Source organism: Tympanuchus pallidicinctus, unplaced genomic scaffold, assembly GCF_026119805.1.
Source record: "Tympanuchus pallidicinctus isolate F22 unplaced genomic scaffold, pur_lepc_1.0 scaffold8, whole genome shotgun sequence".
Lineage (NCBI taxonomy): Eukaryota > Metazoa > Chordata > Aves > Galliformes > Phasianidae > Tympanuchus > Tympanuchus pallidicinctus.
In genome coordinates, this window is record NW_026294802.1 from 49,021,520 (window position 1) to 49,038,828 (window position 17,309).

The 17,309-nt window shown below is 49.2% G+C and overlaps 2 protein-coding genes across 3 annotated transcripts in view; one reads left to right on the forward strand and one right to left on the reverse strand.

Moving 5' to 3' along the window:
• PAPPA (pappalysin 1) overlaps nucleotides 1-7,468 on the forward strand; it is a 172,590-nt gene extending 165,122 nt beyond the window's left edge. The window contains exon 22 of the mRNA XM_052669628.1: nucleotides 1,870-7,468. Within this exon, the coding sequence (XP_052525588.1) occupies nucleotides 1,870-1,977 (108 nt within the window). The 3' untranslated portion in view covers nucleotides 1,978-7,468. The remainder of the gene's footprint in view (nucleotides 1-1,869) is intronic.
• A 5,352-nt stretch (nucleotides 7,469-12,820) lies between these two features.
• Nucleotides 12,821-17,309, reverse strand: part of ASTN2 (astrotactin 2) — a 257,628-nt gene continuing 253,139 nt past the window's right edge. For both annotated transcript variants that reach the window (XM_052669629.1, XM_052669630.1), the window contains exon 23: nucleotides 12,821-13,732. In XM_052669629.1, coding sequence (XP_052525589.1) covers nucleotides 13,495-13,732 — 238 coding nt within the window. In that variant the 3' untranslated portion in view covers nucleotides 12,821-13,494. The remainder of the gene's footprint in view (nucleotides 13,733-17,309) is intronic.

Below are 17,309 nucleotides of genomic sequence, written 5' to 3' on the forward strand. Positions count from 1 at the left end.
TTCCCTCTCTGCTGAACAAAATAAGTCAATTCCTTTCATGTGTCATTTTATTCTCTGCAGTATTTTAATTCAGTCGTTAAACAGTCCCTCCTGAACCCCACTGTTTACAGACTTCTCCATTTTCCTATGGAAGAATATTCATAACACTGTGATATGGAACAGTCCTACTGTGGCTGGCTTCTGTTGGATCAAGTGACCCGTAAGCTCCCATTGTTTTCTGCAGTTTCTAAAGCTTCTTTGGTATCCGGTTACTTGAATCCATTTGTTTTTAAGCTTTTGGACTCTCTCTGCTTTGCACCCTCCACACTGACACATCGGTAGATTCAGGTTATTCACTGCTTGGTTCTTCAGCTCATGAGTCACTGAGGCCATAGGTTGGTGAGGAAGGTCACGTCTTCTGGGAATAGAAGTCAAAAGCAACAGGAGAAGGCTCTCTGAAGCCTGATGTGGCGGTGAGTGTTGGCTGTTTAACGTCTGTGTCAGCACGTCCCTGCTGTAGGCTCCCCAGTTGTGAAATAAAGACCCACACCCCTCTATCCTGTTCTCATATGTCAGGAGAAAAGCACGCTGTGATGGACGTGCAGGGACACGTATGGAAGGTCTTTGGGAAATGACAGCTGTGTGCTCATGCGCTTGGGCTCACGCATTCCTAGGTGTGCTGTTGATGCACAGGGAACAAAGGCACCTTCATGGCCTGGAGAGATGCGTTTGTGAAAGAGAGAGCAAACGTGTGGCAGCAAAGCCACGGACAGCAGACGTCGGGAGCACTGAACAGGTTATGGCACTGTCTGGGAAGGAGTGTTAAGGAGGGGAATGAGGTCATTCTCTCAGTCTGTGCAGATGGGAGAAATTCTTGGGAATGCACTTCAGGACAAGCAAGACACTGTTCCTTTGGCACCCCCTTTTCTTTATGTAAATGTGATGATGCAGTATGCCAAAATCAAAGTCTGCTAGCCAAGCACTGCAGTCTTCTTTCAGCTCCTTCCCACGCTTCTGCAGAGATCATGGTCAGATTTTGTCTGCATGTAGCAGCGACTCACTTGTGTTCCTTTGCTGTTTCTCAGTGGCTGTTAGCTGTATCTTTTCCCCTTAAACTCAGCAGGTATTTAGAGAAGTCTGTTTGTCCAGTTCTGTTTTCACTCATCTGCTAGGTAGTGGTTGGTTCAGTTCCTGCCTGGAGAAACTGAAACCAAAAGCACTCGTAATTGAACACACAAATACACTTAGACATGGAAACAGGACCCAAGCCATAGGGTCCTACTGCAGTGTGGTGCCTTACAGAGGGGAGGTTATGGTCCAGAAGCAGGGCTCACCAAATCCTCAGGCGGGAGGTGGATGGAAATGCTGAGCTGGGAACTGTTAGGCATAACATTCAGTGAGACTTTAAGCTGGTCACGTGCAATGGGAGTTTGGTAGCTTTGCCATCACTTCATGTCTGCAAGCTTTGGGGGAAGGATAGCCCTTCAGAAGAGGCTGGCAGCATAATGCATTCCAGCATTTTGGTGACTAAAAGCCCCAGGGTTGCTTGAGCAGTACATTTCTCCTTGGACGGCTGTGTCCACATGCCTGACCGAGCAGTTAAAGGAGGATCTGCTGACCAGCAACTGCATGAGCTGAGCAGGCTCTTCTTTATCCATTTCACAGCCTCGCATAGGGACAAGTGGCTCATCTGAGGCCTCAGTGTGCCACTGAAATAAATCACTGTAGAAAATAATGCAGTTGCAGACTCCAGCTGATCTCTGAAGATATCACTCCAGAGGTCTCGTTTGTTCTCCACAGTGCTGCACTAGGTGATCATTACGGTCCTTTTCAGCCCAGGCTGTTCTGTGATTCTACGATTCCTTCACATGCCTGTGTTTCCTTCCCCAGGTTACTCCCTTCCCAATGTCCTGTGACCTACAAGGAGAGTGTGCTTGCCGGGACCCCAACGCCCAAGAGCACAATCAGAAAGATCTCCGTGGCTTCAGTCTTGGGTAACGCCGAGCGACGTGGAAAGGAGGACCACACTGCTCAAGGCAGGCTAGGAAAGACACCACATCCCTTTTGGTATCATTTTTAACATTTAGCTGCTCAACTGGATGGCATTTCTGCACCAGAGACCCTTAGAATTCAACCAGTCTGCCTTTAATTTTTGTCCAAGGAGAACTCAAAGTAGGGGTTTATGTATTAACTATATCTTAAATAGCGATGACAAGAAACAACCAAGAGTCAAGTTGAGAAGACATTCATGTATCAAAACAGCATGTTATGCCCACCTAATTTGAACAGTTCATATCTAGATTTAAGGCGAGAAACAAGCTATTTATGTACACGTATTTATAGAAATAAGTAGAGAAAGAGAGAAAGAGTGAGAGATTATGATCAACGCAGAAACACTTTCCCCTCTCCAGCACTCACAACTCAGACCATTCATGGAAGAGGCTGTGCTCTTGGAGGACTCCGGGCTGAGCCTTTTCTGATGCTGAATGCCAAGGTATCTCATGCTCGGGGCACTGATGCTGGGGTGGGGTCTCTGCAGGGCTGTGCCTCTTGGCAAGTGACTTGCCAGGTGCCCAGTCGGCTCGAGACTTGGGACTCATCTGCTCCTCACAAGAATGCTACTTCCAGCCAGAGAGCTCAGCAGCCTGCAGTGACCTTTCTGTACAGCTCCTCCTTCTCCCCCCTACCCTCAAAAAGCAAACAAAAAGCCCCCTTGTCGCCCGGCCAGAAGGCAGAGGGCTGCTGGGATGTTTCTCTGCAGAGGTGGGCAAGTGGTCCCACTGTGGAGCCAGGGAGTGGGGAGTCAGGACTGGCATTGAGGAATGTGGATGATTGCTTCTGAGGAGCAGAGAGGGTAACTCGCCCCCGCACTTGTCATTTGAGCATGTCTGCTGCTGCTACTGCTGCTGCTATGTCCCATACAACTAGTTTCCTTACTGTGTCAGGACAGGGTGAAAACAACCCCATGCAACCAAACAGTCTGCCTTAAAGCTTACCTATAACCTGCCTTTCAAACCCTCTGGTCTCTTCCTCAGCATTGGGGCAAGAAAACAGGACACCAGCCAGCCAAAGGAATCTGCTTTTTGGTCTCTGCCCACCCAAGGGGTTCTCTAAACCTCCTCCATCCCACTCTTATGGCTGTGTATATTTAACAACTGCTTCACGCTCTTGTTTTCCTAGGAGAGGGGAAGAGGAGGAAGTATGTACTGTGGGGAGACAGTATTAAAATTTTGGTCATATTTGTCAGTATTAAGCATCCAGGCTTGTAGGTCAGATATCTTTGAAAGACCGGGAGCGTAGCTGCTTGTAATCTTCCAGCAGGAAGGGCATTAGCTGCAGCAGCTCTCATAATTCCCTTTCATATAGCTCCATCCTCCTGTTTCAGCCCAGAGGAGCTCACGTTGTGCCAGACTCTTGTGGGGCTCATTTTATCGTAGGGTTCATCATCACATTGAGTCACTGAGATGCCCAGAGTATCTTAGTGCTATTGCTGCTGTTAAAACCATCCCACATAAAGCCTAGAGATGTCTTCAGCGTGGCCTGGACTTGTCTCCTGCTGCTTTGGGTTCCTGCTGCAAGGAGCACACATCTGAAAGAGCATCTTCCCAAATGTTAATTCTTCCTGTTCCTTGGGACTCTCCTGCTTTGTACAATCTACTGGGAAAAGACAAGTTGGAAAGATATTTTCCTTCTCCTGCCTTTTTGAATATTCAGGCACTACAGCAAGGCAGAAATGTTAAGGGGCATCATTTTGCTCGTGGAGATGGATGTAAAGATAGATAGGAAAACTAGAAATGGAAAATTGACAGTTGTAGGTGCATAGAGCCAGGCACCCACCATTGGGGTCATCTCTATGGGAATAATCCAGAGAATAATCTCACAACCTAAAATCTGGAGGCCTGGAGAGCAGATGAGCATAAGAAGGTGAGGAGCTGTCTGTTGGGAAGCTCTTGGAGAGGGCCTGGCCGTGGGAGCCATGTGGATGGCTCTGTACCCACCGTGTAGGGCTATGGGGGAAGGGTGATGCAGTGGGATCAGGGCTCCTTCTATGGAGCAAAGCTGAATGGCTGCCAGTGTAGAGAGCATTAGCAGAAAATGGCCCCTGGGCAAACTTCCACTTACTCTTCTTGCCACCTAATTAACAATGGAAATAAGTAATTGGGAGAAGGTTGCTTCCTTCTCAGTCGTTCATCCTCCTTTCTGCTGGTAATTGGTTCACGTGCCATCCAGCCTATTGGAGGAGCACAGCACCTCCAAACCCTTTCAGGCTGCCAGCACATCAGCACCTGAGGCGTCCTGGCAGAAACTCTTCCATCCACACCACCCCGATTTCACCCCTGTAGGAATCCCCACTTCAGGCCCTGCATGCATCCTGATGGCAGACCAGTTTACAAAACTCCTGTATCAGTTCTGCAGCTCAGCATGGAGGAGATTTTCCATCTGCTTTTCCCACCTAGGAATTGCCCAAGAGAGACAGGTCTGTGTTAGCGTTATTGCCACTTGCTGCTGTGGCTCAAGGCCTTCTGAGTGACTCTGTCCTGCCAGGGCCAGCCTCTGCTCTCGGCAGTCTGGGGACGACCAGGTCCCTTCCCCGCACGGAGGCTTTCCATGCTGCTATTTGATATATATTTTTTTTCCATTTTTGGCACTGTCCATCTCCTCCAGAGGGGCTGAGAGCACCGCGAGCAGAGATGCTGCTCTGAGTCACATTAACTCATGTTACGAACGCTACGTTTTGATTTTTCAAGGAGATCAGATTGCTTTAAGGGGAACAAGGAGAGGGGACTCGTGGGATCTGAATACCTGACCAACTGGATGGCCTTGCAGCATCTACTGCTGTAAGGACCTTGACTGCCTGGTAGAGTCCTGGGGAATGAGCCTTCATGATGGTGATGGACATCCAGTGCGAGACGAGAGGGACGCGGGGTGAAACTGAACAAGAAAATTGGGGGAATAGGAGAAGGTGCTCATGCTGATGAAATTTAGCTGCTTATGAAGTCCAGGTCACATCGGTGCCAAGAGCATCTCTGTCACAGACTGTGAGCCAAGGCTGCACTCAAAGGGCCACCAGTGGTCTCCAAGGCCAGACGGAGGGCAAGCTGGAGCAGAAAGCAGTGAATGGTGCGGGATGGGGTGGAAAACTCCTATCAGCTGCTACCCCACTCCCTCCCCACCCTCTCGCAGATGGGCTGAGCTGGTGTCATCCCGCTTTTCTTGCATCTCCTGCTGTCCCCTCCCAGGCTGAGAAAGGAGGATGGCACCAGAGGACTCTTGGAGTCGGGTTCCAGCTACCTCCCTTCCGGTTTCGGTTTCACTTGGTTGTAACTGTCGGTTTGTTCTAGGTTTCACCTGTGTTTAAGAAAAACAAAAAAGAAAAAAAAGAAAAAAAGAAAAAAAAAAAAAGAAAAAAAGAGAAAAAGAAAGCCAATAGCCAACAAAAGTTTCTTGCTACAAAGGATTCAAGTGGGAAAAAAAAAAAAAAAATAGGAGAAAAGAAAACCCACATAATCCAAATCCAAGAAGAGAGAAGAGCAAAGCCTATTTTTGTGAGTTTGAAAGGAAAACACTGATTCTGCCAGCTGAGTAGAGGTAGATACTTAAGTGTAGATTTCCCTAGAAGTACTGTGAGGTTTTATAACATTGTCTGGTTTTGTTTTCCTTGTGCTTTGTGATAAGTCCAGGAACTAAGACTGAGGTATTTTTTTCCCCTGGTATATTGTTGTCTGGGGGGAGGGGGGAGTTTTGTTTTGTTTTTGTTTTTTTTTTCCAGATTATTTTTGTTTCGTTTTGTTTTTAAGTGAGTATTTGTGCTCATTTTTACATTAACCAACTGTACACAGACATGTAACCAGTATTTCAGTGTGCTCTAATTACTGCACTCAGAAGCACTGCTCAGTCTGAATCCCGAGGAGTCGCAAGAGGTTGGGAATGAGTGGGAGGAGAGAGGTGATCCCATTAGCGGCGCGCTGATGTCCCCTTTCTGCACCTCTGCCCCGTCAATCCCAATTGAGGCCAAGCTAGAAAACAGGAGGTGTTACGGTGAGGTCAGGTGAGGCTGGGATGCCCAAGGGTATTTAGAGCTGGAGATTTGTCCTTTTAATTTTTTTGGATGCCATGGAAATCGCCACCTCTTTGGCCTCATCTTGACCTCCCCTGCTCAATCCATGATGCCTCAGTGACACTCGGTGGGTGTGTTGGTGTCCCTGGGAGGAGACCTTCTGCCCAGCCTAGACACCGTTTCCATACCGTCACGGTTGTGATCTCAGTGGTCCCATGTAAGTCTCAGTGGTGCAGTGAAGGTGATGTCCTCCACGTTTGTTCTGTGCCATCCCATCCTCCAGCTGCGGCCATCTCCCTTGAGCGGGCAGCTGGCCTTGTGTGTTGTGCACCTTGAAGGCCAGGGACCAGTCCTCTTGCCTCTGGAAGTTGCTGACCACCGAGGTCAATGGGAACATGACTGAAGCTCTGGTAACCAAGGCTCCAGCAGGCCCAGGTGGCCCAAATGTTTTTTCTTGGAGCTATGGCTCATTTGGGCGATCGGAGTTTGTATTGGGCTGTTCTTGCCACCTGGGGAACCAGTGTCGGAAGGTCGTGTCAGCAGGAGCAGAGCAGGGCCTGAGGTTTTGTTTCACTTTTAGTTTTGCAAGCGGATTTTTTCCCCTTTTCACCTGATCTACACATCCAAGATTCACTAAGAATAATAATCGCTTCCTCTGAGGCCAGAACCAAGACTTGCGTTGGCTTCACGTGACGGACGAGGATCTTGGTGCTACTCGGTGTTGTTAGTCCTGTGAGGTCGAGATGCAGAGCTATGAGTCCAATTTGTCTTTGGTTCCCATTCTGGCTTGGGTTGGTCTTTTGTTTTTTTCATTCGTTTGGTGAGGCCACAATTCAGCCACCAGTTTCCATCTTCTGAGTGTGAAGAACGAGGGCTTTAATGAAACATTTCACCAGCAATTAAAGAGGGAATTGGAACCATTGTGGAACTTGCATTGTACGGCCTCTGTAATTACGTACCTGTCTGCAGATGATAGGCTGAATTTTGCTTCCACCAAGTCAACAGGGGTTTTTGTTGTTGTTGTTGTTGTTGTTGTTGACTTCACTGGGAGCAGGATTGAGCCGTACTATATATATAAATATATATATATAAATATATATGATATATATATAATATTATATGTGTAATATTATATATATATATCAGTGTAATATTTACAAATAAAACTGTGATCTCGTCTAGAGAAAAATGTATTCATATTACCAACTGCTCTTCCATATTTATGTATCATATTGTATCTTTTTATTATTGTTATAATTATTATGATTATTATGGTTATTATTATTATTATGGAATCTTTCTTGGCACCTTTTGGAAGCGACGTCAACCAATACTCCAATGAAGTGCTGAGGATCTATTTTCACAAGAATTCTACTGGTCTACTGTATAAAAGAGAAAAGAAAAAAAAAAAGAAAAAAGAAAAAAAAAGAACCAAGCAAAATACAGTTCAACCCTTAATTCTGTACCTCACGCCTGTACGTTTGCTGCTCCGATTTTGGGTTTTATTTTGCGTTCGTTTGTTTTTAACGGATCTAATTTAAGTCTCCAAGCAATATATAAAGATGTAAATAGTAAAGCTTATTTATTAAGATTGTCATCTTTTTTAATTTATATTTACACAGTTGTTCATCTAATTTATTTTATTTTTTTTTCAATACAGTTTTTAACAGTTGTCCTTTTTTTGGTTCATGAGGTTTTTTTTTGAAGTCATTTTCACAGAATTTCTTTATACAGGTTTTTCTCTTTCTTTTAATAAACAACAACTTCCTCTGGTCTTTCAAGAACAGGTCATGTTTCACTCAAAAAAAGAAAAGTTTTGTCAGACTCATCAGAAATATTTTGCCATTGTTGATTCCTATACCCTAAAGTTCTATATTATATAAATATATAATACCTTGTATGCTTAAATATTTAACTGTGTGATTTTGTATATATCTTCATACACATGCTCACACACATATGAGGGTTAATGTCCCCAGATGCTGGGAGAACAGAGAATCAGAAACACAAACAATATAAGCTTGTATTAAAGAGTTCTGAACTGGACTGCTTGCTTTTGCCACGTCTTTGCTTTCGGTCGAGCTGGCCCCGAGCATCGCTGGGTGTGGGAGGGTGAGCGTGGTCCCACATCTGCATGCACAGCTGTACGGGCTGCCCTGCCACGTGCTCCCCTGCCTCAGTTTCAGGCAGGGTCTGCAGCACTCACAGTGCTCTGGCAGGGCTGGTGGAGGGAGGCAGCCCCCCCGGGGTGTGGTGTGGTTCCCTGCCACCCAATGGGTCTGGTTCCGTCGTCAGACCCTGAGGCAATGGGGTCTGCCCTGAAGAATTCCACTTTGTCTCAAACCTTTAGAGAAACATTCAAGCCCGTAAGTGTGCCTAAATAGTGCCCTCATCACTTGGAAAAGAGCGCTCACATGTGAAGGCTTGCAGACTGCGCTCCGTGTGAGGGGCTTTGGCCTCAGTGACAACCTGGGGCTGTGCCAGGCTGCAGCTTGGCACTGCCGTGACCTGTCTGCCACCCAGCACACCTCAGGACGCCGTGCTCTCCCCTTGCCCTCTGCTGCTTACCTTCTCCATCAGCTGCACAGCACTGTCATCCAGCAGATGAGTCCCAACAGGAACTCGCCGTGACTCAGGAGTGTGACCTAAGCGGGGAGGAAGGCTGGAAGCCATCTGCATGCACCCCGGGGCTGAGTGTGCCAGATGCAGAACCCTGTGGGCACTGTGGAATGAGGCTCTGTGTCCCATTTAACATCATTTTGCTCAGCAGAGTGATGGATGAGGCTCAGATCCATGCCCATCCCGCAGCAGGACCCCGTGGTGCAGACCTCAGCCCACCTCCCAGCTTGGAGCTGCTGCAGCAGGCAGGGGAGGGATGTCTGTGCTGCTGTAGCTGGGAAATGCGTATCGACTCAGCATTTACAATGTGAATTGATTCAGCATCGACGCCTCCAAACTGGGCCTGTGCACGCTGTCAGGATAGGTGCCATTCAGCCCTGACAGTTATTGACTCCCTATTGATCCTGAAGAGGGTCACTGTTAACCCAGTTAACTCTCACCCTCATCAATGATTTAACTCCCCAGGGAAGCCCAGACAGGACAGGGAGGCTGGAGAGAACCTGGAGCATGTGGGTAAGAGCCTTGATGATGGCTGTGCTGCACCACTTGCAGGTCCTTTTGCTTTTGTTGCTGTTGGACTATAATGGCAGACAGCTCTGTCTGCCATCCTGATGTATGTGCACTACTGAAAAGCAACACTTTGCCCGCTTTTAGAAATGTGGCATTAATACTGACTGTCGTGTGTAAAGAGGCTGTGGACTGAACAACAAATGAATTCCACACCGCAGTCTATGGGGCGCTTGGGGGCAATAAACTGAAGGGCAGCAATAAATTAATTTTTTTTTTTTTACACTGACATAAGTGAGTCACTAAAAAAGATGTTTTGCATTTCAGCTGTCAAAATCTACTGCAATATATCGAGTGGGGAGAGAGAGTGACAGCGCATGGTGCCTCTATAGCATCCCTGTCAGTGGCCAATGCATTATTAATGGAGTATAAGCACGTTGAACGGCCCTGTCAATAGAACACACCGTAGCTAAAAAGGTCTGTAAACGGTGTATTAAACGGTTTGTGTCTATAGCAATACATAAATCAATTAACTGTGCATTGAAGGATCTATTAAGCATTAATACAGGCTTTAAGACAGGAGCAACCTACAGAGGCAGCTCCTGCTGGGCTGTGCTGCAGCCGCTGAGCGATGCTCATCTCCATTCCTCGCATGTGCACAACCACACGAGCACAATCAATTGCAGTGTGCGGCCAAAACAACCATTCCTATGGCCAGTTCATGTGTCTGTCTGGAAATCAATTGCTAAAGAGTGGGGGAAGGGAAAACATACATCAATACCTGCATTGAGAGAGGGCTGAAGGCACTGCTCAAAGAGTGGGCCACCAGCTGATGTTAAAAGTGGCGGAGGGAAAGCAAGGGATGTCACTTTCTGATCAGCCCCAAGCTGCAATGCCAGCCAGCCTGTGCCACCAAGCACTGTGTGGCTGCAGACACTCGTGTCACCCGCTGTGGGTCCTGTGGGCTGCCATAAACCAAGGGAGCTGACTGCGTTCGCTGCATGCGACAGCAGGGAAGCTGCTCCTGGTTCATACATCCGAGTCGTCACCTGGCTGAAAGCCACAGCTCCTCCACCAAGTGTGGCGCTGGGAACTGTAGGAATGGGAAAACGCAGCTGTTGGCAACATGAAGCAATGTGGACAAAAGGATGTAGAGACTTCAAGAAAGGCTTCCAGAAACTGGAGTGTAAGGAAAGCTGCTCACCTTTCCCATGTACTGAAGGCACCTGAAGATGAGCATCCAGCTGTGCCCGTTAGCAGATGGTGCCTATGTGTGTGCTCCCTGTGCTGCCCAGTGCACCTCCTCGGGTGCCATGGCCTAAGGCACAGTGAAGGGAGGTGAGCTGTTCCCATGCCTCTTCCACTCACTCCCTGGCCCAAAAGTTTGCTGATAAAACGCAGCCAAAGGATCCTAAAAACATTACGCTCAGGAGGGGCAGTAATGTATGCAAATAGTTCTGAAGGTCTTGATGATCTTCCGGGCGACTCAGGCCTAGTGAGGACCATCCGTGGTTAGAAGCTTGCACAAAATAGTTGTGGTTTTTTTGTTGTTGTTGGGTTGGGTTTTTTTGTAGATACCAAGTCTTGACAACTGCTATCCGCAGCCTTCTGGTCATTTTACTTAAAGTGAAAATAGAACTGGTGCCAGCAGCCACTCTCACCCCCTTTCTACAAAGATCTACCAGCTTACCTTATGGAAGCTACCCCCAGCCTCCCAGTTGTACATTTATTTTTAAGAAGCATGCAAGCTTCCCATCTCAGCTGGAGCCCACAGCCCTTTGTTAGACTACAGGTGTTCATGAAAAAAAAGTAAAGGAAAAAACAGGGCTGGAGTGGTGTGACAGGAGTGAGAGCACATGGAAGATGCAGGGAGAGCAATGCCTGCAGACGAAGCCCCTCGTGCTGCTCCTTCCCACCAATGTACCCAGGAGGATGGGGATGGCTGCAGTGCACACTGCATGCGGGCACGCATGCGGCAGAGCGCGAGCCCATGGGCCAGCATTGCTGGGCTGTGACTGCAACTATTTATCTTGAAAGCCTGATGGTTACATTCTCCAAAATTTCCACTTAGAAAACACAGAACCTTCCATTCAGCCGCGAGCCCAAGCATGTGTAACCTCGACGAATTCCTCGGGTTTGTTTGGCTTGGGTCGGCCGCGCCGGGCAGCATCCGTGGCCACAGTCTGCCTGGGGCTGGAACTGAGATGAGAGCTCTGTGTGCTCCTCGACAGCTGAACGGCTGCCAAATGCTCTCTGCCACTCTGCCCCAGCACATCCGCCTGCTGCATTCCCCCCGTGCTGCCACCAGCATCACCAAGGATATGAGTGGGCTTTGGCGTGTGGTCTCCATTCCCAGTTCCTACAACACTGCACTCGTGGCAGTCAGGCATCCCATAATAGCGCTAGTCCTGTAACCACCACCACATCCCCACCTGCCGTGTCATTGGCATCGCAGAAAATGCCAGCAGTGTCACTCAGGTCCATCAGGCTGGGACCATCAGCACATTCGCAGTCTGAGGGTTTTTGCTTTGTTTTGCTTCGCACAATAGCCAAGCTGAGCAAATAATGCTGCAACACCTCGAGCAGAGCTGCCCGCTTCCAGAGGTGCAAGATTTGGGAGCTGACTCTGGATGAGGCCAACAGTTGCACTTGCAGGATAGCACTGAGATGCACTGGGGCTCATCAGACCCAGGCAAGGAAATGCAAAGTGTGCATTGGGCTGCAGGAAGCTGAGGTTGTCCCCTCCATCCCCAGGAACACCAAATCAGGAGAAGAGATTTTAGCTTTAAAAAAAAGAGCTCCCAAACAACCTGTGGTGCTCTTGTTCCAAAGGCTCCCCCGTGTGCTCCAGCAGGACACTGACCAGGTGCTGGAGGGCTCCCCAGCCTGCAGCGTCCACGTGGGTCAAGACAAACGAAGAGACAGGACAAAAGGAAAAAGGGAAAAACAGGAGCAATGTGGGAGACACAACCACAATTAGCCAAAGCAGGCAAAGAGGTTTATCTCAAGAAGGATAAGCCTGGCTGAACTTCCTCCACATCAAATCCTGCATCTTTGTTTGGTTTCAAAACACATCCATTTTGAAACTCACCTCCTTCTTGTTTTCTTTACTTTAAAGGGTTAAATAACCTGGAAAAAAAACAAACAGAACTGTTTGCTTTGGGCTGACTGAACTGATTCATTCAGCCCACAGTGTTTCCTCCCCCTCCAGCCCCCCTCCAGGTTTGTTGTTTTGCTTTAAGAAAGAAAAAGCAATAGCTTTGGGCTGCTTTGATTTTTGTTGTTTTTTTTTCCTCTCACCCTCCTGCACTCATTGGTTTGGCGACCAGACTGAAAAATCCATTACCCACACAGATCCTGGGCCAGCCTAACCCACATCTGACAGTAAAAGAAACCAGATTCTCCATGTCTTTTTAGCCCCTGGCTTCCTTCTTGGGCTTTCCCACATATCTGAAGCTCCCAGAGGGGCTGCGATGGGTGCTGGGCAGGGCCAGGACCCTACACAGAGGCTGCACTTTCCCCTCCTCTCCCAGCGCCTGCTCTCGGGGTCAGCGCCGGTCTCTGGTCCTTGGGGTTGGCCATTGGGGAAGTCCTCTCCTCTCAGCTGAAGCAGCGGCGAGACAGCATCAGGAAGAAACACCAAAGGAAGCACGGAGATGGACTTAATATGAACCTTTAATGCACAGAACGAGCTGCCGGGAGCCTTGCGAACGAAGGCACGGAGCCATTCTGCTACCTTGGAGTGGTAAAAAACCCCCAGCGTGTCCGCAACGTCCTGGCACCTGCCTGGCATCCACCTCTGGGCCACGTGCTCACAGCTGGGATGCTCCTGGCGTCCTCGGCCAACGTGGCACCAAATTCCTGGCCCCACAGCTCCGGGTGGGCAGGGGATCCCCAGGCCCAGAAGTTCCCCTGCTCAGGCTCTCGCCTCCAGTGGGTATCGCCTCCTCCCAGCGTTTCGGAGTGTGTAGTCCAGGAAATTCAGTAAGAAAAGATTAAAAAGGAGAGACTTTTGCGCTGAGTCAAATCAGGTGTTGGGTTTTTGTTGGTTGGTTGGTTGGTTGTTTTTTGTTGTGTTTTTTTTTTGTTTGTTTGTTTGTTTGTTTCCTCTGGAAAAAAATTAAAAAACGAAAGGAAAGGAAATTAAAGTCCAACTTGCAGATTTCGCGTTTCTCTGCCATTGATGTGAGAAAGTCCTGCTTGGCCTCGCTGCCCCCTTTCACCCCTCCGAACACCTCCCGTCCCCGAACCCCAGCAGCACTCAGCACATCACGAGTCCTCGACTCCTCGGAGTCCCTCTGCCTCCCACAGCTCCAGGCCGGCACCGTCCCTCACCGCCCCTTGGACTCCCCGTAGGTGTTGCGCAGCATGGAGACCATCTTCTCCTCACACGTGACTTTGGTGTCCTTTAGGATGCTGTACCACACCATGCCAGGAGGCCGGACCTCCTCGCTGCGGCAGAACAGGTAGGGCATGGTCTCGGTGCGGCTCTGGATGTAGGAGCTGCGGAGCAGCGTTGAGCAGTGACTGCTGACTTTCTCCAGCCTCCGCAGGATCAGGTGTGCCTTCCTGGAGGGAAGAACCAGAAATAGGGGCAGAGGAGTCCCCAGGGCACACCTGGCTTCCATCACTGGCTCTGTCTCATGGCAAGAATCACAGAACCACAGAATGGTTGGGTTGCAAGGGACCTCACAGCTCAGGCTGCCCAGGGCCCCATCTAATGGCCTTGGGCACCTCCAGGGATGGGCACTCACACATCTCTAGGCAGCAGTGCCTCACTGACCTCTAGGTAAGGAATTTCCTGCTCACATCTGACCTAAATCTGATCTTTTTCCTTTAAATCCATTCCCTCTTTTGTCCCATCATTATCTGCCCATGTAAAAAGTCACCCTCTCTCTTGCTTATAAGGCTGCAGTGAGGTCTGCCCAGAGCCTTCTCCAGGCTGAACACCCCCAGCTCTCAGTCTGTCTGCGTAACAGAGGTGCTCCAACCTCCAACCATCTTCATGGCTGGCTCATGCCCAGCTTTTATACACCAAACCCTTCTCCGTGGGGCTGCTCTCAGTGAGTTCTTCTCTCAGTGCATACATATACCTGGGATTACACCAACTCAAGCACAATACCCTGCACTTGGCTTTGTCAAGCCTCATGAGGTTCAATGGATGAGAACCACGACCCGAGACATCGCCTTGCCTGTTTTAGGTGGAGAGCAGCTCTACTTTGTGTCAAAGTTCATACACATCCATGCATGGGGCTGGAGGGACCTCAGGCATGAGCAGCAGAGCAGCTCGGGTGCCCTGAACTGTGCCAGGTGGTCACCAGAGTGCCACATGTTCCACAGCACTCCGTGGGGACCCCCAGTACTGCCAGCCCACGAGTGCTGCCCTCCCTGCTCTGTTTGCCTAAGTCTCCAGGAGGCAAATGGCCCGAAAGGACTGACACTAGAAGAGCGAGGAGAAAAAGCACAACACATTAAGACAAAACAAAATAAACCCGTTAGAAACCAAGAATCCCCTCGTGGGAGTCTGCAAAGTGCTAAATCAAACAAAGGGAGGGGAAGAGGGTTTACTTCAGTGGTCTGAAAGTCTCAAGATCACAGATTATTTCCTCTCCCTCTGGTGCCACAGGAAAGCTCTGGATTTGGGGTTAGGGGATTTCACAGTTCCTGGAGGAATGTAAATTCCTGATAATGATATGTCAGAGGCAGCGCTGTCAGTCAGTGAGGCATAAACATGGGGATTATTTGATTATGGAAGCTGAGCGGCGTTGCAGCCTGGGCTGTGAGCTCCTAACGAGGAGCAGCACCAGCAGCACCCAGTATGGGATGCGGGGAAGGAGGGCAGATGAGGCACAAGGGCACATCAGCACCTCCTGATGTGCCACCGATCCCCCAGTTCACACGTGTGAAATTCCACGGTGGCATCAGATGCTCTCAGCAAAGACTCATGGATTAAAGCTCAGCTCAGAGCAAACCAAGATCCACAGTGCCTGGTGCTACAATGAGGCCAACAGATCTCACTCAATCACTCTCGCTGCTGGTGGACGGGACCAAAGGGGATCATGTGCAATCAGCCTGCCCTGATGAATATGTCCAACCTGCTCTTTAGTCAAAGGCAGAGCACAGTTTGTTTCCACAAGCAGTCCTTCAGTTTATCCATCTTAATGCTGAGAAACTGTTTCATAACATCTGCTCTTTCTTGAAGGGGAGGTTGGCCAAACGTAGAGCCCACATACACCCTGTAAGATGGACATTCCTGTAAGCAGACCGTGCTCGGGAGCAGAGCACTGAACCAGACCTGCCTCTCTCTCAATGGGATAACTATCATCTTTCCAGGGCCACAGCTCTGTGGTGACCCTTATTTACCATAAATCATCTCTATTGCCAAAAGTAGGTTCTGCTCCTTTCCCAGCTTATCCCTGCCCATTGGCTTGTACTGGTGCACGTGTCCATTGGGATGAATGGGATTCACTGACATGGAGAAGTTGTCCACCTGAAGGCCAATCAAGAATCCAATGGCTTTTCTCCCAAACTGGTTCCTAGTCCAGCTCACCAGGAGGCCTTCCCAGGCTTGCACAAGAGGAGAGCACCAACAAGTGGATGCGGCCAGTCTTTGAGGTATTTCTCAGTGGTAGGTAACAGTGACTTGCTCTTAATCAGGTTGAGGGCTGGGCACCCCAGCACATGCTCACACACATCTGCTGGCCAATCTCTTCCCTATTCCTCCTCCCATCTCACCAGCTGTCTGTCTCCTCCCCTGCACAGCCCTCTCAGCCCATCTCTCACTTCCCTCCTGCATAACCTGACCATTTCCCTCCATCTCCCTTGGTCTTACCTACTCTCCCATTTTCATTACATGTTCCACCACCCCAGGATCACCTGCATTTTGCTAAAAATGACCACGTTGCCTTCTTTTCCTGATAGACATATGGGTCTCTTGGCCAGATAAACACTCTCATTTGTGAATCACAGAATGGTTTGAGTTGAAAGGAATCTTCAAAGGTCATCTGATCCAACTCCCCTGCAAGGAGCAGGAACATCTACATCTACAGCTCAACAAAGAGCAGCAGGGCTGAACCATGCAGACCTGCTGGTCTCTCATTTGCTGCAGGCAACGCTTCTTGGGTTGGTGGTCTCCACATCTGCAGCATCTGCAGTTGTGCTCGGTGCAATCAGCCCCAAGAAAGGGATGTGGCACACGATGAGCTGACTCTACAAGGATGCTGAGAAAGCACAGCACCATGGTCCAGGTGATGGGAGGGAGGGAATCAGGTCCCTCACTTCTGGTTTCCGGCACCAAAGCCCCAGTTTCGATGGGTTTCACTGCTTTGAGACTGAGTCACTTATTTTAGTGAGGTAATGAAGTCATGTGTAAATATTAGATTTAGCTTTTGGCTGTCAGCTGTTCCCTCTTAAAAAAAAAATAAGGAGCAAGAGAGACAGAGCGGGTGAGGGGAGGGGTGAGAAAGGGAGAGAAGCTTTCTGGTGAAGGCTGGGTAATAAATTACAGGAGCAGCTCTTGGGCTGCCAATTTAACACCATAAATCAAGCGCTGGGTATTACCCAAGTGCTCCCTGCGGAGGGCTGTCGGGTCAGAACGACCACCTTTTCAAATACTGGAAATGAAATCTTCCTAAATGCTGACCAACCTCATCCCTGCCAGAAACAATAATTTATTGCCTTATTAAAGGGCAGGAATCAAGAGAGGACAGCAGGGGAGCGAGGCGGGGGTCATTTTCATGGCCAGATCCCGGCCCTCCAAAGGATGAAGCAGCCCCTCCTTGCTCCCCCATAGCCCAGCTCCACTGCAGGGTGCCTCCACTCTGGGTGTCCCCAGGGACCGGTTCTTGAGTGATGGATTTAGGAGGTCATCACCCACATCATAAATGGTGGAGAGAGGGATTCTGATAGCGATGGCTCCGCACGGCTGCTCCCCTCTTGGTGTGGGGAGAGGGGTGGGAGGGGACGAGGGGCTGCCAAGGAAGGTGCCAAGTGAGAAGGAGGACGAGCTTCCTCGGTCTGCTGCAGGACAGGCTGGTTGCCCGTCTGCTCTGTTCCCATATGGGACGATTTTGTCATCAATTCAGATTTTTCCACTCTACTGAGAACTGACCCAGGTCTGTCAGACCCTCATCTGAGAGGATAATGA